Source organism: Oncorhynchus mykiss, chromosome 30 (assembly GCF_013265735.2).
Source record: "Oncorhynchus mykiss isolate Arlee chromosome 30, USDA_OmykA_1.1, whole genome shotgun sequence".
Classification (NCBI taxonomy): domain Eukaryota; kingdom Metazoa; phylum Chordata; class Actinopteri; order Salmoniformes; family Salmonidae; genus Oncorhynchus; species Oncorhynchus mykiss.
Window position 1 is genome coordinate 2,602,053 of NC_050570.1, and position 22,828 is coordinate 2,624,880.

The following is a 22,828-nucleotide window of genomic DNA, read 5'->3' on the forward strand; positions in this document are numbered from 1 at the left end:
GTTTCTCTCGGATCTAGACTAGTACCCAGGATGTAGGGACTGTTTCTCTCAGATCTAGACTAGTACCCAGGATGTAGGGACTGTTTCTCTCGGATCTAGACTAGTACCCAGGATGGAGGGACTGTTTCTCTCAGATCTAGACTAGTACCCAGGATGGAGGGACTGTTTCTCTCGGATCTAGACTAGTACCCAGGATGGAGGGACTGTTTCTCTCGGATCTAGACTAGTACCCAGGATGTAGGGACTGTTTCTCTCGGATCTAGACTAGTACCCAGGATGTAGGGACTGTTTCTCTCGGATCTAGACTAGTACCCAGGATGTAGGGACTGTTTCTCTCGGATCTAGACTAGTACCCAGGATGTAGGGACTGTTTCTCTCGGATCTAGACTAGTACCCAGGATGGAGGGACTGTTTCTCTCGGATCTAGACTAGTACCCAGGATGGAGGGACTGTTTCTCTCAGATCTAGACTAGTACCCAGGATGTAGGGACTGTTTCTTTCAGATCTAGACTAGTACCCAGGATGGAGGGACTGTTTCTCTCGGATCTAGACTAGTATCCAGGATGGAGGGACTGTTTCTCTCGGATCTAGACTAGTATCCAGGATGGAGGGACTGCTTGGTAACTCCTCTCCCCCCTGCAGAATATCAAGGTGTCCAGTGGCGACATGAGAAGTCCCATGTATCTGTTGTACAAGGAGCTGGAGTTTCTACAGGTTTGTGCCAAAAATAATACTTTGAAATGCCTTTTTTTTTAGGCATCCCACTATTAGCCTGTTTTAAACCTACATTTCAATGATGTGGGTTGGGGTCAATTCCCATTTAAATTCCAGCCAATTCAGGAAGTAAACTTGATAATCCAATTCAAATGCTCTTCAATGCTTTTCAATGAGGAAATTCAATTAGGAATTACTTTCTGAATTTTAAATGGAATTGACCCCAACCCTGGTGAGCAACACCGTTCAGCCTGGGCTATCACACTATAGACCTAATGTAGTGTTTTAAAGCCTGTTGCTGGTTGTGGTTGTCAGATCCTGGCTGATGGTCTGAGGACCGGAGAGACGGAGTGGATGGAACCTGTGGAGACCAGGTCTGCTGTGCAGATGACAAGGGAATACCTGGATGGTAGGATGGTGACATTTCAGACATTTTGTCATTTAAGCATCTCCAACATTTTAAGCAAACATTTATTAGAAAAACAACTTTTCACAACTATATGAAATGAGTTGCTTTGTAACCACTCTGAAATAAACATGTTTAAAAATATATATATATTATAATCTTTATTGTCTTTCGCTCACTACTTCTTCTCCTTTTCAGAACTTCAGAACACTGTAAAGACTCTGCAGGATCAGTCTACCAAAGAGGTATGACTGGTATCACTCTCCATCTCTCCCATCCATTCATCTCTCCATCTACTCCATCTCTCCCATCCATTCATCTCTCCATCTACTCCATCTCTCCCATCCATTCATCTCTCCATCTACCCCATCCATTCATCTCTCCATCTACTCCATCTCTCCATCTCTCCCATCCATTCATCTCTCCATCTACCCCATCTCTCCATCTACTCCATCTCTCCATCTCTCCATCTACTCCATCTCTCCCATCCATTCATCTCTCCATCTCTCCCGTCCATTCATCTCTCCATCTACTCCATCTCTCCATCTACCCCATCCATTCATCTCTCCATCTACTCCATCTCTCCATCTCTCCCATCCATTCATCTCTCCATCTACCCCATCTCTCCATCTACTCCATCTCTCCATCTACTCCATCTCTCCATCTACTCCATCTCTCCCATCCATTCATCTCTCCATCTACCCCATCCATTCATCTCTCCATCTACTCCATCTCTCCATCTCTCCCATCCATTCATCTCTCCATCTACCCCATCTCTCCGTCTACTCCATCTCTCCATCTACTCCATCTACTCCATCTCTCCCACCTACCCATCTCTCCATCTACTCCATCTCTCCCACCTACCCATCTCTCCATCTACTCCATCTCTCCATCTCTCCCACCTACCCATCTCTCCATCTACCCCATCTCTCCCACCTACCCATCTCTCCATCTACACCATCTCTCCCACCTACCCCATCATTCCATCTCTCCCACCTACCCATCTCTCCATCTACTCCATCTACCCCCATCTCTCCATCTCTCCACCTACCCCATCTCTCCACCTACCCCATCTCTCCGCCTACCCCATCTACTCCATCTACCCCATCTCTCCACCTACCCCATCTCTCCGCCTACCCCATCTACTCCATCTACCCCATCTCTCCCACCTACCCCATCTCTCCATCCATTCATCTCTCCACCTACCCCATCTCTCCACCTACCCCATCTCTCCACCTACCCCATCTCCCCATCTACCCCATCTACTCCATCTACCCCATCTCTCCATCTCTCCCATCTACCCCATCTCTCCATCCATTCATCTCTCCATCTACCCCATCTCTCCATCTACCCCATCTCTCCATCTACCCCATCTCTCCGCCTACCCCATCTCTCCGCCTACCCCATCTCTCCGCCTACCCCATCTCTCCGCCTACCCCATCTCTCCGCCTACCCCATCTCTCCGCCTACCCCATCTCTCCATCTATCCCATCTCTCCATCCATTCATCTCTCCACCTACCCCATCTCTCCATCCATTCATCTTTCCATTTACCCCATCTTTCCGCCTACCCCATCTCTCCGCCTACCCCATCTCTCCGCCTACCCCATCTCTCCGCCTACCCCATCTCTCCGCCTACCCCATCTCTCCGCCTACCCCATCTCTCCGCCTACCCCATCTCTCCGCCTACCCCATCTCTCCCATCTCTCCGCCTACCCCATCTCTCCCATCTCTCCGCCTACCCCATCTCTCCGCCTACCCCATCTCTCCGCCTACCCCATCTCTCCGCCTACCCCATCTCTCCGCCTACCCCATCTGTCCATCTACCCCATCTCTCCATCCATTCATCTGTCCATCTGTCCATCTACCCCATCTGTCCATCTACCCCATCTGTCCATCTACCCCATCTGTCCATCTACCCCATCTGTCCATCTACCCCATCTGTCCATCTACCCCATCTGTCCATCTACCCCATCTGTCCATCTACCCCATCTGTCCATCTACCCCATCTCTCCATCTACCCCATCTTTCCGCCTACCCCATCTTTCCGCCTACCCCATCTCTCCGCCTACCCCATCTCTCCGCCTACCCCATCTCTCCGCCTAACCCATCTCTCCATCTCTCCGCCTACCCCATCTCTCCGCCTACCCCATCTCTCCATCTCTCCATCTACCCCATCTCTCCATCTACCCCATCTCTCCATCTACCCCATCTCTCCATCTCTCCATCTACCCCATCTCTCCATCTCTCCATCTACCCCATCTCTCCATCTACCCCATCTCTCCATCTCTCCATCTACCCCATCTCTCCATCTCTCCACCTACCCCATCTCTCCATCTCTCCACCTACCCCATCTCTCCATCTCTCCATGTACCCCATCTCTCCATCTACCCCATCTCTCCGCCTACCCCATCTCTCCGCCTACCCCATCTCTCCGCCTACCCCATCTCTCCGCCTACCCCATCTCTCCGCCTACCCCATCTCTCCGCCTACCCCATCTCTCCGCCTACCCCATCTCTCCATCTACTCCATCTCTCCCACCTACCCATCTCTCCATCTACTCCATCTCTCCCACCTACCCATCTCTCCATCTACTCCATCTCTCCATCTCTCCCACCTACCCCATCATTCCATCTCTCCCACCTACCCATCTCTCCATCTACTCCATCTACCCCCATCTCTCCATCTCTCCACCTACCCCATCTCTCCACCTACCCCATCTCTCCGCCTACCCCATCTACTCCATCTACCCCATCTCTCCACCTACCCCATCTCTCCGCCTACCCCATCTACTCCATCTACCCCATCTCTCCCACCTACCCCATCTCTCCATCCATTCATCTCTCCACCTACCCCATCTCTCCACCTACCCCATCTCTCCACCTACCCCATCTCCCCATCTACCCCATCTACTCCATCTACCCCATCTCTCCATCTCTCCCATCTACCCCATCTCTCCATCCATTCATCTCTCCATCTACCCCATCTCTCCATCTACCCCATCTCTCCGCCTACCCCATCTCTCCGCCTACCCCATCTCTCCGCCTACCCCATCTCTCCGCCTACCCCATCTCTCCGCCTACCCCATCTCTCCGCCTACCCCATCTCTCCGCCTACCCCATCTCTCCGCCTACCCCATCTCTCCGCCTACCCCATCTCTCCATCTATCCCATCTCTCCATCCATTCATCTCTCCACCTACCCCATCTCTCCATCCATTCATCTTTCCATTTACCCCATCTTTCCGCCTACCCCATCTCTCCGCCTACCCCATCTCTCCGCCTACCCCATCTCTCCGCCTACCCCATCTCTCCGCCTACCCCATCTCTCCGCCTACCCCATCTCTCCGCCTACCCCATCTCTCCGCCTACCCCATCTCTCCCATCTCTCCGCCTACCCCATCTCTCCCATCTCTCCGCCTACCCCATCTCTCCGCCTACCCCATCTCTCCGCCTACCCCATCTCTCCGCCTACCCCATCTCTCCGCCTACCCCATCTGTCCATCTACCCCATCTCTCCATCCATTCATCTGTCCATCTGTCCATCTACCCCATCTGTCCATCTACCCGATCTGTCCATCTACCCCATCTGTCCATCTACCCCATCTGTCCATCTACCCCATCTGTCCATCTACCCCATCTGTCCATCTACCCCATCTGTCCATCTACCCCATCTCTCCATCTATTCATCTTTCCGCCTACCCCATCTTTCCGCCTACCCCATCTTTCCGCCTACCCCATCTCTCCGCCTACCCCATCTCTCCGCCTAACCCATCTCTCCATCTCTCCGCCTACCCCATCTCTCCGCCTACCCCATCTCTCCATCTCTCCATCTACCCCATCTCTCCATCTACCCCATCTCTCCATCTACCCCATCTCTCCATCTCTCCATCTACCCCATCTCTCCATCTCTCCATCTACCCCATCTCTCCATCTCTCCATCTACCCCATCTCTCCATCTCTCCACCTACCCCATCTCTCCATCTCTCCACCTACCCCATCTCTCCATCTCTCCATGTACCCCATCTCTCCATCTACCCCATCTCTCCGCCTACCCCATCTCTCCGCCTACCCCATCTCTCCGCCTACCCCATCTCTCCGCCTACCCCATCTCTCCGCCTACCCCATCTCTCCGCCTACCCCATCTCTCCGCCTACCCCATCTCTCCGCCTACCCCATCTCTCCGCCTACCCCATCTCTCCGCCTACCCCATCTCTCCGCCTACCCCATCTGTCCGCCTACCCCATCTGTCCATCTACCCCATCTGTCCATCTACCCCATCTGTCCATCTACCCCATCTGTCCATCTACCCCATCTGTCCATCTACCCCATCTCTCCGCCTACCCCATCTCTCCGCCTACCCCATCTCTCCGCCTACCCCATCTCTCCGCCTACCCCATCTCTCCGCCTACCCCATCTCTCCGCCTACCCCATCTCTCCATCTCTCCATCTACCCCATCTCTCCATCTACCCCATCTACCCCATCTACCCCATCTCTCCATCCATTCATCTACCCCATCTCTCCATGTTCTCCATCTACCCCATCTCTCCATCTTCTCCACCTACCCCATCTCTCCACCTACCCCTTCTCTCCATCTACCCCTTCTCTCCATCTACCCCATCTCTCCATCTACCCCATCTCTCCATCTACCCCATCTCTCCATCTACCCCATCTCTCATCTACTCCATCTACCCCATCTCTCCATCTACCCCATGTCTCCATCTTCTCCATCTACCCCATCTCTCCCATCTCTCCATCTACCCCATCTCTCCATCTTCTCCATCTACCCCATCTCTCCATCTTCTCCATCTACCCCATCTACCCCTTCTCTCCATCTACCCCTTCTCTCCATCTACCCCTTCTCTCCATCTACCCCTTCTCTCCATCTACCCCTTCTCTCCATCTACCCCTTCTCTCCATCTACCCCTTCTCTCCACCTACCCCTTCTCTCCACCTACCCCATCTCTCCATCTACCCCATCTCTCCATCTACCCCATCTCTCCATATACCCCATCTCTCCATCTACCCCATCTCTCCATCTACCCCATCTCTCCATCCATTCATCTCCATCTACCCCATCTCTCCATCTACCCCATCTACCCCATCTCTCCCATCTCTCCATCTACCCCATCTCTCCCATCTCTCCATCTACCCCATCTCTCCCATCTCTCCATCTACCCCATCTCTCCATCTTCTCCATCTACCCCATCTCTCCATCTACCCCATCTCTCCATCTTCTCCATCTACCCCATCTCTCCATCTACCCCTTCTCTCCATCTACCCCTTCTCTCCATCTACCCCATCTCTCCATCTACCCCATCTCTCCATCTACCCCATCTCTCCATCTCTCTGTGCAGTAATAGTGTTTTAACAGGATTTTTTAAATGATCCTCTCTGTACCCCACACATACAATTATCTGTAAGGTCCCTTAGTCAAGAAGTGAATTTCAGGCAAAGATTCAACCACAAAGACCAGGGAGGTTTTCCAACGCCTATTGGTAGTATCCCTTTTGAGCATGGTGTACACATCAATACACCCAGTCACTACAAAGATACAGGCGTCCTTCCTAACTCAGTTGCCGGAGAGGAAGGAAACCTGTCAGGGAATTCATCATGAGGACAATGGTGACTTTAAAACAGTTACAGAGTTTAATGGCTGTGATAGGAGAGAACTAAGGATGGATCAACATAATTGTAGTTACTCTACAATACTAACCTCAATACCAGAGTTTAATGGCTGTGATAGGAGAGAACTGAGGATGGATCAACATAATTGTAGTTACTCTACAATACTAACCTAAATTACAGAGTGAAAGAAGGAAGGGAGCCTGTACAGAATTTTTAAAAATATTCCAAAACATGCATCCTTTTTGCTATAAGACACTAAAGTAATACTGCAAAAAAATGTGGCAAAGCAATTCACAATTTGTCCTGAATACAAAGTGTTGTGTTTGGGGCAAATCCAATACAACGCCACTCTCCAGGCATAGTGGTGGCTGCATCATGTTAGGTCAGTGGAGGCTCCTGAGAGGAGGAAGGGGAAGACCATCCTCCTCGGTGAATAAAATAATCAATAGTGAAACATTTCTTTAAATGCTAAATGTATAAATACATTCCCATGTCACCAAATAATTGATTAAAACACTATTTTGCAATGAAGGTCTACAGTAGCCTCAACAGCACTCTGTGTGGTAGCACCATGGTGTAGCCGGAGGACAGCTAGCTTCCGTCCTCCTCTGGTTACATTGACTTCAATACAAAACCTTGGAGGCTCATGGGTTTTTACCCCCTTCCACACAGTAATTATGACAGGTTGAAGGATGTCCTCCGGAAGCTATCAGAGCTTTTGCAGCATGAACTGACAAGTTGTCAGTTCATGGATAAAATGGGGTGAGTAGTTCACTCAAAGACTGAGAGACAATAGTTGGAACAATTTTAATATCTTCAAAAATGAAGGCGAAGCGAAAGCAAGGCAGAGAGCTAGCTATATTTCTTGGGACTTTTTCACTTACTTAGCTAGCGAACGCAGCTAGCAAGTTTAGCTTATTCAAACACTCGGCTCAAACTGAGAAGGATGCTATGTTAGCTAGCTAGCTGGCTAAGGCTGTCCAATGCTGGAACTCTTCTATGTCGAGGTAACTACTGCATGATTGTAACGGGTTTACTAACACGTTAATTCTAGTAGCTATGTTAACTATGACGTTAGCTAATATGGTGACAACTATGTAGGCTGTGTGTAGTGGTTATGGTATGAAGGTTTTGGCTTGGATAGGTTTTTGTCGCCTGGTCACAGACAGCTGTTGTGTTGTGCTCTGAAGTCCACAAACTAAGTGAAAATTGTGAGAGGAGCGGTGTCGACGCGAGAAGGAATTACATACAAACACCATGATCATTTGCATCTTGTATGTGGCTACTATGAAAATGAACTGTGTTTGTTTGTGATCCGGGGTGTATTCATTCTGCCGACTCTTGTTGAAAAACACTTCCTAGATGGAAGCAAACGTAACGAAACGCGGATAAACGCACCTGAATGTGTCCAATAGAAACTCTCATTTGCAACTGTTGGACTAATGATCACACCCTAGATCAGCTACAGTAATAACCAACAAGTAATCTAACTAACAATTCCAAAACTACTGTCTTATACACAGTGTAAGGGGATAAAGAATATGTACATAAAGATATATGGATGAGTGATGGTACAGAGCAGCATAGGCAAGATACAGTAGATGGTATCGAGTACAGTATGTACATATGAGATGAGTATGTAAACAAAGTGGCATAGTTAAAGTGGCTAGTGATACATGTATTACATAAGGATGCAGTAGATGATATAGAGTACAGTATATACGTATACATATGAGATGAATAATGTAGGGTATGTAAACATTATATTAGGTAGCGTTGTTTAAAGTGGCTAGTGATGTATTTACATCATTTCCCATCAATTCCCATTATTAAAGTGGCTGGAGTTGAGTCAGTGTGTTGGCAGCAGCCACTCAATGCTAGTGATGGCTATTTAACAGTCTGATGGCCTTGAGATAGAAGCTGTTTTTCAGTCTATCGGTCCCAGCTTTGATGCACCTGTACTGACCTCGCCTTCTGGATGATAGCGGGGTGAACAGGCAGTGGCTCGGGTGGTTGTTGTCCTTGATGATCTTTATGGCCTTCCTGTAACATCGGGTGATGTAGGTGTCCTGGAGGGCAGGTAGTTTGTCCCCGGTGATGCGTTGTGCAGACCTCCCTACCCTCTGGAGAGCCTAACGGTTGTGGGCGGAGCAGTTGCCGTACCAGGCGGTGATACAGCCCGCCAGGATGCTCTTGATTGTGCATCTGTAGAAGTTTGTGAGTGCTTTTGGTGACAAGCCAAATTTCTTCAGCCTCCTGAGGTTGAAGAGGCGCTGCTGCGCCTTCTTCACGATGCTGTCTGTGTGAGTGGACCAATTCAGTTTGTCTGTGATGTGTATGCCAAGGAACTTAAAACTTACTACCCTCTCCACTACTGTTCCATCGATGTGGATAGGGGGGTGTTCCCTCTGCTGTTTCCTGAAGTCCACAATCATCTCCTTAGTTTTGTTGACGTTGAGTGTGAGGTTATTTTCCTGACACCACACTCCGAGGGCCCTCACCTCCTCCCTGTAGGCCGTCTCGTCGTTGTTGGTAATCAAGCCTACCACTGTTGTGTCGTCCGCAAACTTGATGATTGAGTTGGAGGCGTGCGTGGCCACGCAGTCGTGGGTGAACAGGGAGTACAGGAGAGGGCTCAGAACGCACCCTTGTGGGGCCCCAGTGTTGAGGATCAGCGGGGTGGAGATGTTGTTGCCTACCCTCACCACCGGGGGAGGCCCGTCAGGAAGTCCAGTACCCAGTTGCACAGGACGGGGTCGAGACCCAGGGTCTCGAGCTTGATGACGAGCTTGGAGGGTACTATGGTGTTAAATGCTGAGCTGTAGTCGATGAACAGCATTCTCACATAGGTATTCCTCTTGTCCAGATGGGTTAGGGCAGTGTGCAGTGTGGTTGAGATTGCATCGTCTGTGGACCTATTTGGGCGGTAAGCAAATTGGAGTGGGTCTAGGGTGTCAGGTAGGGTGGAGGTGATATGGTCCTTGACTAGTCTCTCAAAGCACTTCATGATGACGGAAGTGAGTGCTACGGGGCGGTAGTCGTTTAGCTCAGTTACCTTAGCTTTCTTGGGAACAGGAACAATGGTGGCCCTCTTACAAGGAGGTATTGAATGTGTCTCTGTCTGTCACCTGTCACTTGATTACTCAAAATCCTCTCAACCTGTGTGCACCTACTAGGTTGATGGGTACAGGGAACATTCTAGTATTATGTCGTAGCCTAAACCTATCGATGATAACAATGAGCTGGGTGAATGGAATATGAATGACAGTCATCCAATATGCTGTAATAGAAATAAGGTTTGTGCTCATTAAAATATATATTTATATATCGTCCCCCTTAAACGGTACCGACCGTCACTGTGTTATGGGTCGTACTCGTTAAGGACGGGGGAGTTTTTCAGGATAAAAAATAAACACCGCTCAGCATCCTGGAGGAAAACCTGGTTCAGTCTGCTTTGCACCAGAGACTGGAAGATGAATTCACCTTTCAGCAGGACAATAACCCGAAAACACAAGGCCAAATATACACTGGGAGATGAATTCACCTTTCAGCAGGACAATAACCCGGAAAACACAAGGCCAAATATACACTGGGAGATGAATTCACCTTTCAGCAGGACAATAACCCGGAAAACACAAGGCCAAATATACACACTGGAGTTGCTTACCAAGAAGACAGGGCATGTTCCTGAGTTACTGTTTTTACTTAAATCTGCTTGAAAATATATGACCTGAGAATGGTTGAATACTTCTATAATCAAGATATTAGTATTTTTTTTTTTAAATATATTTTTCATGTATTTTCTCAAAATTTGTCTTCCACTTTGACATTAGAGTACCTTATGTAGATCGCTGACAGAAAATTACAATTCAATCCAATTTAATCCAACTTTACAACACAACAACTTGTCAAAGGGGTGTGAATATTGTATCATTTAAAACTGAACAAGTTGAACAATTGAAATTACATGTCATCATAATGCTTTATCTGATTGGTCGTGGTCCCCCCCCCCCCCCCAGGCAGTGAAGGTGAAGACTGAGATGGGAACATCAGAGACCGAGACAGAGATATTCAACTCTCTGATGGAGAGAGGAGATCTGGACTTCATAGAACAGCTCTGGGTTCGCATGAGGAACAGTGAGTGGAGTTTTTAGTACATTTTTAGTTATAGTAGAGAACAGCCTTTTTTTTTTGGTTTCACTTTGGAAACATTTTCACTTTTTCACATGTATGAACAATAAAAAGCTATTCAGTTCCTTATTTACATTTTGTAAATGGAAATAAATTCAACTTCCTATATCAACTTGGATGTGGAACATTTGAGCTGTTTTTTTATTTATTTCATCACTAGTTTTCCATCACAGGTGTGACTTCCTATCAAGATGTCGGAGACTGTCTGAAAATGGTCATCAAAGCTTTGCAGTATGGTGACATTAAACCATGGGTAAGTATAGTGTGTGTGTGTCCTCAGATCATATCAAGACATCAGAGACTGATCTGAATCTGATCATCAAAGCTCTCGACCTGCTCCACAACAGCCACGTCGATGTGAATGGGGGCGTGATGGGGGCGGGGCTCGGCCCTGCGTTTCCTGTAGTCCACGATCAGCTCCTTTGTCTTGCTGAAGTTGATGGATTGATGGTTGGACCTCCTCCCTATAGGATGTGTCATCGTCTTATTGTCTCCAAACTTAATGATGGTGTTGAGTCGTGCCCGGCCACACAGTCGTTGGTGAACACAGTCGTTGGAGGGGACTAGGCCCCTGACCAATGACTGTACAGGAGGGGACTAGGCCCCTGACCAATGACTGTACAGGAGAGGACTAGGCCCCTGACCAATGACTGTACAGGAGAGGACTAGGCCCCTGACCAATGACTGTACAGGAGAGGACTAGGCCCCTGACCAATGACTGTACAGGAGAGGACTAGGCCCCTGACCAATGACTGTACAGGAGAGGACTAGGCCCCTGACCCATGACTGTACAGGAGGGGACTAGGTCCCTGACCAATGACTGTACAGGAGGGGACTAGGCCCCTGACCAATGACTGTACAGGAGAGGACTAGGCCCCTGACCAATGACTGTACAGGAGAGGACTAGGCCCCTGACCAATGACTGTACAGGAGAGGACTAGGCATGCACCCCCGAGGGTCCTTTGTGTTGAGGGTCAGCATGGTGGATGTGTTGTTGCCTACCCTCTCCACCTGGGTGTGGCCCGTCAGGAGGTCCTGAGCTTAGTGATGAGCTTGAAGGGTAATATGGTGTTGAACGCTGAGCTGTAATCAATTAACAACTTTTTAACACAGGAGTTCCTCCTGTCCAGGTGGGAGAGGGCAGTGTGGACAACAATAGAGATTGCGTCATCTGTGGATCTGTTGGGGCGGTATGCGAATTGGAGTGGGTCCAGTATGTCTGGGATGATGGTGTTGATGTGAGCTACGACCAGCCCTTTCAAAAGCACGTCATGGCTACAGATGTGATTGGTACAGGGAGATAATCATGTAGATTATCATTACCTTGGCGTTCTTAGGCACAGGGACTATGGTGGTCTGCTTGTAACTATTACAGATTGTGTCAGGGAGAAGTTGAAAATATCAGTGAGGACACTTGCCATCTGGTCAGTGCATGATGGTAATCCGTCTGGCCTTGTGAATGTTAACCTTTTTATAGGTCTTACTTACTCACATCGGCTACAGAGAGCGTGATCACACAGTCGTCCTGAACAACTGGTGCTCTCATGCATGGCTCAGTAAATTTAGCTCGTCTGGTTGACTCGCGGCTGGGTTTCCCTTTGTAATCCGTGATAGTTTGCCACATCCGAAGAGCGTCAGAGCTGGTGTAGTCCTGTGTTGAAACTTTGCCTGTTTGATGATTAGTCTGACGGGTTTCTTCTTAGTCTGGATTAGTGTCCCACTTCTTGAAAGCGGCAGCTCTAGCCTTTAGCTCAGTGCGGATGTTCCCTGTAACCCATGGCTTCTGGTTGGGTTATTTACGTACGGTCACCGTGGGGACGACGTCGTCGATGATATTTATTATTGATCAAGCCAGTGACTGATGTGGTAAACTCCTCAATACCATCGGATGAATCCCAGAACATATTCCAGTCTGTGCTGCAAAACAGTCCTGTAGCTTAGCATCCGCTTCATCGGACAACTTCCGCAGTGTGCGCGTCACTGCTACTTCCTGTTTGAGTTTTTGCTTGTAAGTAGGAATCCGGAGGATAACGTCATGGTTAGATTTGCCAAATAGAGGGCGGGAGAGTTAGCTTTATATGCAATTCTGTGTTTGGAGTTAAGGCGAACTAGAGTTTTTTTTTTTCGCCTCTAAATCCACAGAAATTATGTCAAACGGATTTCGGTTTCCCTGCGTTAAAGTCCCCGGCCACTAGGCGAGCCGCCTCGGGACGAGCGTTTTCCTGTTTGCGCGATACAGCTCGTTGAGTGTGGAATTAGTGCCCCAGCATCGGTTTGTTGTGGTAAATAGACAGCTACGGGAACAAATATTGATCAACTCTCTCTCTTTCTCTCTAACTGCTGCGTGTCTCTCCTGATTGTTGTAGATTCACAGAGACAGCAGTAGCTCCCTCAGTAAGCTGATCCTTCAGTCTTACCACCATCAGATGGATCATGTCTCTTTAACAGGCCTGACACCTGTTCACATGCTGCTGGAGATGGGCCTAGACAAGATGAGGAAGGACTACATCAACTACCTCATAGGTAACACACACACACACACTGCTCTGTGATCCAAAGGTCTGTCGGTTCGAATCCCGAATACCTAATAGGATGTGGTTGTTCGGTTTAAAAGTGAAACCGTGTACTATTCTCCGTGACACCACAGAGAATGATACCGGTGCTCACCGACAGGACCTAATACGTTATTGGGATCCGTGGTTCCAGACAAAATACCGTCTAGTTCTTATCTTACAGCATTTTCAGTTAATTTAACAGTTCGTGTTTTCTTCTCCTCAGGTCAAGATCTGACCACGCTAAACCACCTGGTGAGTCCGAGGTTTATACTACTTTATTCAGAAAATCATCTCTAACATTTAAAAAAAATAATAATAATCATTTAAAGCGAGAATCCTTATTGAAACAAAATGGACACCCTGCCTTTTTTTGGTGAAAAGCTTGAGGGGATGGGCCTGGAGAAATGTAACCACTCAGATTCATGGACAGAGCTATGGAAGCAAGGACTGACCATCCGTGATATCAACATTATAGTTATAACCATGTTATGAGACTATACAGGACTGACCATCCATGATATCAACATTATAGTTATAACCATGTTATGAGACTATACAGGACTGACCATCCGTGATATCAACATTATAGTTATAACCATGTTATGAGGCTATACAGGACTGACCATCCATGATATCAACATTATAGTTATAACCATGTTATGAGACTATACAGGACTGACCATCCATGATATCAACATTATAGTTATAACCATGTTATGAGACTATACAGGACTGACCATCCATGATATCAACATTATAGTTATAACCATGTTATGAGGCTATACAGGACCATCCATGATATCATCATTATAGTTACAACCATGTTATGAGACTATACAGGACTGACCATCCATGATATCAACATTATAGTTATAACCATGTTATGAGACTATACAGGACTGACCATCCATGATATCAACATTATAGTTATAACCATGTTATGAGGCTATACAGGACTGACCATCCATGATATCAACATTATAGTTATAACCATGTTATGAGACTATACAGGACTGACCATCCATGATATCAACATTATAGTTATAACCATGTTATGAGGCTATACAGGACTAACCATCCATGATATCAACATTATAGTTATAACCATGTTATGAGACTATACAAGACTGACCATCCATGATATCAACATTATAGTTATAACCATGTTATGAGACTATACATGACTGACCATCCATGATATCAACATTATAGTTATAACCATGTTATGAGACTATACATGACTGACCATCCATGATATCAACATTATAGTTATAACCATGTTATGAGACTATACAGGACTGACCATCCATGATATCAACATTATAGTTATAACCATGTTATGAGACTATACAGGACTGACCATCCATGATATCAACATTATAGTTATAACCATGTTATGAGACTATACAGGACTGACCATCCATGATATCAACATTATAGTTTGAACCATGTTATGAGACTATACAGGACTGACCATCCATGATATCAACATTATAGTTATAATCATGTTATGAGACTATACAGGACTGACCATCCATGATATCAACATTATAGTTATAACCATGTTATGAGGCTATACAGGACTGACCATCCATGATATCAACATTATAGTTATAACCATGTTATGAGACTATACAGGACTGACCATCCATGATATCAACATTATAGTTATAACCATGTTATGAGGCTATACAGGACTGACCATCCATGATATCAACATTATAGTTATAACCATGTTATGAGACTATACAGGACTGACCATCCATGATATCAACATTATAGTTATAATCATGTTATGAGACTATACAGGACTGACCATCCATGATATCAACATTATAGTTATAACCATGTTATGAGGCTATACAGGACTGACCATCCATGATATCAACATTATAGTTATAACCATGTTATGAGGCTATACAGGACTGACCATCCATGATATCAACATTATAGTTATAACCATGTTATGAGACTATACAGGACTGACCATCCATGATATCAACATTATAGTTATAACCATGTTATGAGACTATACAGGACTGACCATCCATGATATCAACATTATAGTTATAACCATGTTATGAGGCTATACAGGACTGACCATCCATGATATCAACATTATAGTTATAACCATGTTATGAGACTATACATGACTGACCATCCATGATATCAACATTATAGTTATAACCATGTTATGAGGCTATACAGGACTGACCATCCATGATATCAACATTATAGTTTTAATCATGTTATGAGGCTATACAGGACTGACCATCCATGATATCAACATTATAGTTATAACCATGTTATGAGACTATACAGGACTGACCATCCATGATATCAACATTATAGTTATAACCATGTTATGAGGCTATACAGGACTGACCATCCATGATATCAACATTATAGTTATAACCATGTTATGAGACTATACAGGACTGACCATCCATGATATCAACATTATAGTTATAATCATGTTATGAGACTATACAGGACTGACCATCCATGATATCAACATTATAGTTATAACCATGTTATGAGGCTATACAGGACTGACCATCCATGATATCAACATTATAGTTATAACCATGTTATGAGACTATACAGGACTGACCATCCATGATATCAACATTATAGCTATAATCATGTTATGAGGCTATAACTGTGTTGTTCTATAACTTTGTAACTGTGTTGTCCAAAGAGTTACTACCTGAGTACAGTGGAGGACCTGCAGGAGCAGGTGATCAGACTGAGGAAACTACACCACCTACTGGAGATCATGGTGACCTGCAGCACCTTCCTGTGCCTGCCGTACGACAGACTCTTCTTCCTCACACAGTAAGACCTGGCGTACGACAGACTCTTCCTCCTCGCACAGTAAGACCTGGCGTACGACAGACTCTTCCACCTCGCACAGTAAGACCTGGCGTACGACAGACTCTTCCTCCTCGCACAGTAAGGCCTGGCGTAAGACAGACTCTTCCTCCTCGCACAGTAAGACCTGGCGTACGACAGACTCTTCCTCCCCGCACAGTAAGACCTTGCGTACGACAGACTCTTCCTCCTCGCACAGTAAGGCCTGGCGTAAGACAGACTCTTCCTCCTCGCACAGTAAGACCTGGCGTACGACAGACTCTTCCTCCTCGCACAGTAAGGCCTGGCGTAAGACAGACTCTTCCTCCTCGCACAGTAAGACCTGGCGTACGACAGACTCTTCCTCCCCGCACAGTAAGACCTTGCGTACGACAGACTCTTCCTCCTCGCACAGTAAGACCTGGCGTACGACAGACTCTTCCTCTCCGCACAGTAAGACCTGGCGTACGACAGACTCTTCCACCTCGCACAGTAAGACCTGGCGTACGACAGACTCTTCCTCCTCGCACAGTAAGGCCTGGCGTAAGACAGACTCTTCCTCCTCGCACAGTAAGACCTGGCGTACGACAGACTCTTCCTCCCCACACAGTAAGACCTGGCGTACGACAGACTCTTCCTCCTCACACAGTAAGACCTGGCGTACGACAGACTCTTCCTCCCCGCACAGTAAGACCTTGCGTACGACAGACTCTTCCTCCTCGCACAGTAAGACCTGGCGTACGACAGACTCTTCCTCTCCGCACAGTAAGACCTGGCGTACGACAGACTCTTCCTCCCCGCACAGTAAGACCTGGCGTACGACAGACTCTTCCTCCTCGCACAGTAAGACCTGCTAGCCTGTCTGTCGGGCAAGTAGCCTCGAGGTTAAGAGCGTTGGGCCAATAATCCCAAAAGATCGCTGGTTCGAATCCCCTGAGCCTACTAGGAGAAAATGCTTATGTGTCCTTGAGCAAGGCACTAATTTCCCTGGATAAGTCGCTATGGAAAATTTATTTTTTTAGATGTATATTTAGGACAAGTCCATGTAATCCCTCCCTGTGTCTCCATTTTCTTACATTTGGTGTGTAAAAGAACACAAACCTCTTTTCAACATTTTTGAATCTCTCTGTAACCTTGTGTAGATGTTGATCAGTCTCTGTAACGTTGTGTAGATGTTGATCAGTCTCTGTAACCTTGTGTAGATGTTGATCAGTCTCTGTAACCTTGTGTAGATGTTGATCAGTCTCTGTAACCTTGTATAGATGTTGATCAGTCTCTGTAACCTTGTATAGATGTTGATCAGTCTCTGTAACCTTGTATAGATGTTGATCAGTCTCTGTAACCTTGTGTAGATGTTGATCAGTCTCTGTAACCTTGTGTAGATGTTGATCAGTCTCTGTAACGTTGTGTAGATGTTGATCAGTCTCTGTAACCTTGTGTAGATGTTGATCAGTCTCTGTAACCTTGTGTAGATGTTGATCAGTCTCTGTAACCTTGTGTAGATGTTGATCAGTCTCTGTAACCTTGTATAGATGTTGATCAGTCTCTGTAACCTTGTATAGATGTTGATCAGTCTCTGTAACGTTGTGTAGATGTTGATCAGTCTCTGTAACCTTGTGTAGATGTTGATCAGTCTCTGTAACCTTGTATAGATGTTGATCAGTCTCTGTAACCTTGTATAGATGTTGATCAGTCTCTGTAACCTTGTGTAGATGTTGATCAGTCTCTGTAACCTTGTATAGATGTTGATCAGTCTCTGTAACCTTGTGTAGATGTTGATCAGTCTCTGTAACCTTGTATAGATGTTGATCAGTCTCTGTAACGTTGTGTAGATGTTGATCAGTCTCTGTAACGTTGTGTAGATGTTGATCAGTCTCTGTAACGTTGTGTAGATGTTGATCAGTCTCTGTAACGTTGTGTAGATGTTGATCAGTCTCTGTAACCTTGTGTAGATGTTGATCAGTCTCTGTAACCTTGTGTAGATGTTGATCAGTCTCTGTAACCTTGTGTAGATGTTGATCAGTCTCTGTAACCTTGTATAGATGTTGATCAGTCTCTGTAACCTTGTGTAGATGTTGATCAGTCTCTGTAACCTTGTGTAGATGTTGATCAGTCTCTGTAACCTTGTATAGATGTTGATCAGTCTCTGTAACCTTGTGTAGATGTTGATCAGTCTCTGTAACCTTGTGTAGATGTTGATCAGTCTCTGTAACCTTGTGTAGATGTTGATCAGTCTCTGTAACCTTGTATATATGTTGATCAGTCTCTGTAACCTTGTATAGATGTTGATCAGTCTCTGTAACCTTGTGTAGATGTTGATCAGTCTCTGTAACCTTGTATAGATGTTGATCAGTCTCTGTAACGTTGTGTAGATGTTGATCAGTCTCTGTAACCTTGTATAGATGTTGATATAGTAAAGTTGTCCCCCCCCCCCTGTGCTTCCTAGGTTGTGTTTGCAGTACTACAAGACATGTCCCTATGACGAGGACCACGAGTTCAAACTGCAGATCAAACCTGCCCTGATCAGCCACTTCTACCAGAAGTACGTCTACAGACCACTGCTCCTCATTAGTCAAAATGTGTCTTTTCACAAGGTTGTTAAAATTCCCTTAAACTTTCCCAGAAATCCAGTTTTTAGAAGATTTTAAAGAAGGAAATTACAGGAATTAGTCAACCCTGTGGTGCCTGTACAGTCATTGGTCAACCCTGTGGTGCCTGTACAGTCATTGGTCAACCCTGTGGTGCCTGTACAGTCATTGGTCAACCCTGTGGTGCCTGTACAGATCCCCATTAGTTCCTGCCGAGGCAGCAGCTACTCTTCCTGGGGTTTATTATGGATCCCCATTAGTTCCTGTCAAGGCAGCAGCTACTCTTCCTGGGGTTTATTATGGATCCCTATTAGTTCCTGCCAAGGCACCATCTACTCTTCCTGGGGTTTGTTATGGATCCCCATTAGTTCCTGCCAAGGCACCATCTACTCTTCCTGGGGTTTGTTATGGATCCCCATTAGTTCCTGTCAAGGCAGCAGCTACTCTTCCTGGGGTTTATTATGGATCCCCATTAGTTCCTGCCAAGGCAGCAGCTACTCTTCCTGAGGTTTATTATGGATCCCCATTAGTCCCTGTTACCAAGGCAGCAGCTACTCTTCCTGGGGTTTATTATGGATCCCCATTAGTTCCTGCCAAGGCAGCAGCTACTCTTCCTGGGGTTTATTATGGATCACCATTAGTTCCTGTTACCAAGGCAGCAGCTACTCTTCCTGGGGTTTATTATGGATCCCCATTAGTTCCTGCCAAGGCAGCAGCTACTCTTCCTGGGGTTTATTATGGATCCCCATTAGTTCCTGTTACCAAGGCAGCAGCTACTCTTCCTGGGGTTTATTATGGATCCCCATTAGTTCCTGCCAAGGCAGCAGCTACTCTTCCTGGGGTTTATTATGGATCCCCATTAGTTCCTGCCAAGGCAACAGCTACTCTTCCTGGGGTTTATTATGGATCCCTATTAGTTCCTGCCAAGGCAGCAGCTACTCTTCCTGGGGTTTATTATGGATCCCCATTAGTTCCTGTCAAGGCAGCAGCTACTCTTCCTGGGGTTTATTATGGATCCCCATTAGTTCCTGCCAAGGCAGCAGCTACTCTTCCTGGGGTTTATTATGGATCCCCATTAGTTCCTGTCAAGGCACAGCTACTCTTCGTGGGGTTTATTATGGATCCCCATTAGTTCCTGCAAATGCAGCAGCTACTCTTCCTGGGGTTTATTATGGATCCCCATTAGTTCCTGTCAAGGCAGCAGCTACTCTTCCTGGGGTTTATTATGGATCCCCATTAGTTCCTGCCAAGGCAGCAGCTACTCTTCCTGAGGTTTATTATGGATCCCCATTAGTTCCTGTCAAGGCAGCAGCTACTCTTCCTGGGGTTTATAAAGGATCCCCATTAGTTCCTGCCAAGGCAGCAGCTACTCTTCCTGGGGTTTATTATGGATCCCCATTAGTTCCTGCCAAGGCAGCAGCTACTCTTCATGGGGTTTATTATGGATCCCCATTAGTTCCTGTCGAGATAGCAGCTACTCTTCCTGGGGTTTATTAAGGATCCCCATTAGTTCCTGCCAAGACAGCAGTTACTCTTCCTGGGGTTTATAATGGATCCCCATTAGTTCCTGTCAAGGCAGCAGCTACTCTTCCTGGGGTTTATTATGGATCCCCATTAGTTCCTGTCAAGGCAGCAGCTACTCTTCCTGTCGTTTATTACGGATCCCCATTAGTTCCTGTCAAGGCAGCAGCTACGCTTCCTGGGGTTTATTATGGATCCCCATTAGTTCCTGTCAAGGCAGCAGCTACTCTTCCTGTCGTTTATTACGGATCCCCATTAGTTCCTGTTACCAAGGCAGCAGCTACTCTTCCCGGGGTGTCCTGGGGGGTGGAGGTGTCTAGGGTTAGTAATGCACTGTATGTTCTCTAAATGGAGCAGGCGGTGTCCTGGGGGGTGGAGGTGTCTAGTGGTAATGTACTGTATGTTCCCTATAGGGAGCAGGCGGTGTCCTGGGGGGTGGAGGTGTCTAGGGTTAGTAATGCACTGTATGTTCTCTATATGGAGCAGGCGGTGTCCTGGGGGGGTGGAGGTGTCTAGTGGTAATGTAATGTACTGTATGTTCCCTATAGGGAGCAGGCGGTGTCCTGGGGGGGTGGAGGTGTCTAGTGGTAATGTACTGTATGTTCCCTATAGGGAGCAGGTGGTGTCCTGGGGGGTGGAGGTGTCTAGGGTTAGTAATGCACTGTATGTTCTCTATATGGAGCAGGCGGTGTCCTGGGGGGGTGGAGGTGTCTAGTGGTAATGTAATGTACTGTATGTTCCCTATAGGGAGCAGGCGGTGTCCTGGGGGGGTGGAGGTGTCTAGTGGTAATGTAATGTACTGTATGTTCCCTATAGGGAGCAGGCGGTGTCCTGGGGGGGTGGAGGTGTCTAGTGGTAATGTACTGTATGTTCCCTATAGGGAGCAGGCGGTGTCCTGGGGGGTGGAGGTGTCTAGGGTTAGTAATGCACTGTATGTTCTCTATAGGGAGCAGGCGGTGTCCTGGGGGGGTGGAGGTGTCTAGTGGTAATGCACTGTATGTTCTCTATATGGAGCAGGCGGTGTCCTGGGGGGGTGGAGGTGTCTAGTGGTAATGTACTGTATGTTCCCTATAGGGAGCAGGCGGTGTCCTGGGGGGTGGAGGTGTCTAGGGTTAGTAATGCACTGTATGTTCTCTATATGGAGCAGGCGGTGTCCTGGGGGGGTGGAGGTGTCTAGTGGTAATGTAATGTACTGTATGTTCCCTATAGGGAGCAGGCGGTGTCCTGGGGGGGTGGAGGTGTCTAGTGGTAATGTAATGTAATGTACTGTATGTTCCCTATAGGGAGCAGGCGGTGTCCTGGGGGGTGGAGGTGTCTAGTGGTAATGGCCCCAGAGAGGTGAAGACATCCTGGCTGCTGAGTGACAAGCCCCTGGTGGAACACATCATCTTTGAAACAGGTGAAATACACCCCCCCCCCCCCCCCTTCTCATCAAAGGTCCTCAGTGTCTTCCACTAGCACATGGAGTTGCCAGCCAAGTAGAAACAGTAGCCTGCCAAGTAGAGTGGGTAGCCAGCCAAGTAGAGTGGGTAGCCAGCCAAGTAGAGTGGGTAGCCAGCCAAGTAGAGTGGGTAGCCAGCCAAGTAGAGACGGTAGCCAGCCAAGTAGAGACGGCAGCCAGCCGAGTGGGAGCAAGTAGCCAGCCGAGTGGGAGCAAGTAGCCAGCCGAGTGGGAGCAAGTAGCCAGCCGAGTGGGAGCAAATTAGGCTTATCTTAAAACACTTAAAATAAACTTTTAGTAACATTTAATTTGAATTAAAGTACTTCATAAGAGTATAACTGTTTGTACATTTAAATTGTATTTTTATATCCGTCTTAGGAAGAGTAACCCTCATGTACAACATATCTGGGGCCCCCTGTAAATAACCCTTGTCATAACCCAAATCTGGCCCTTGTAAGAATATAGATAACTAGCCCTGCAATAGGTTTAGTGGATTTCAACTCATCGTTACCCCATTATATGGAACGTGCAAATTCATGCTCTCTCCCTCGGTGTAAAGGAAGTTGGACTGCAACAACAGTGGTACCGAGAGGCGCGGCAGACTGTCAAACCAGCAGCGTTTCCCCTTGCTATCGCTCACTTTGTGGAAATCGTCTTTTAAAAAAAAAAAAAAAAAATTAAAAAATCTGTGTACCAGAACAAAGTTCCTCGCGTCGTCGTTGGCGATGCGCCGTCCAACCCGACACCCGTTTCTCAAGATGGAAGGAACCGATCACGTCAGCCGTCGAGGATGGAACCGCTGCGATTTGGAGCGATGCCATTGGACGTGATGCAGTAGAAAAGATGTCATGTGATTTTCACTCAGGGGCCGACGCCCTTTTTTGTTACGTTCTGAAATATCAGAGCAAGAAATTGACGGACGCGATGAAAGTT

At 46.9% G+C, this 22,828-nt stretch overlaps 1 protein-coding gene across 4 annotated transcripts in view; it reads left to right on the forward strand.

Moving 5' to 3' along the window:
- zwilch (zwilch kinetochore protein) overlaps positions 1-22,828 on the forward strand; it is a 38,843-nt gene that overhangs the window by 7,611 nt on the left and 8,404 nt on the right. For 2 of the 4 annotated variants that reach the window (XM_036968822.1, XM_036968821.1), the window contains 10 exons: positions 643-714; positions 1,030-1,123; positions 1,319-1,365; positions 10,766-10,883; positions 11,111-11,190; positions 13,304-13,460; positions 13,716-13,744; positions 16,194-16,330; positions 18,792-18,887; positions 21,738-21,853. In XM_036968822.1, the coding sequence (XP_036824717.1) occupies positions 643-714; positions 1,030-1,123; positions 1,319-1,365; positions 10,766-10,883; positions 11,111-11,190; positions 13,304-13,460; positions 13,716-13,744; positions 16,194-16,330; positions 18,792-18,887; positions 21,738-21,853 (946 nt within the window). Of the gene's footprint in view, positions 1-642; positions 715-1,029; positions 1,124-1,318; positions 1,366-10,765; positions 10,884-11,110; positions 11,191-13,303; positions 13,461-13,715; positions 13,745-16,193; positions 16,331-18,791; positions 18,888-20,867; positions 20,986-21,737; positions 21,854-22,828 lie in introns of those variants that run through there. The other 2 variants (XM_036968824.1, XM_036968823.1) reach the window with 2 other exon arrangements.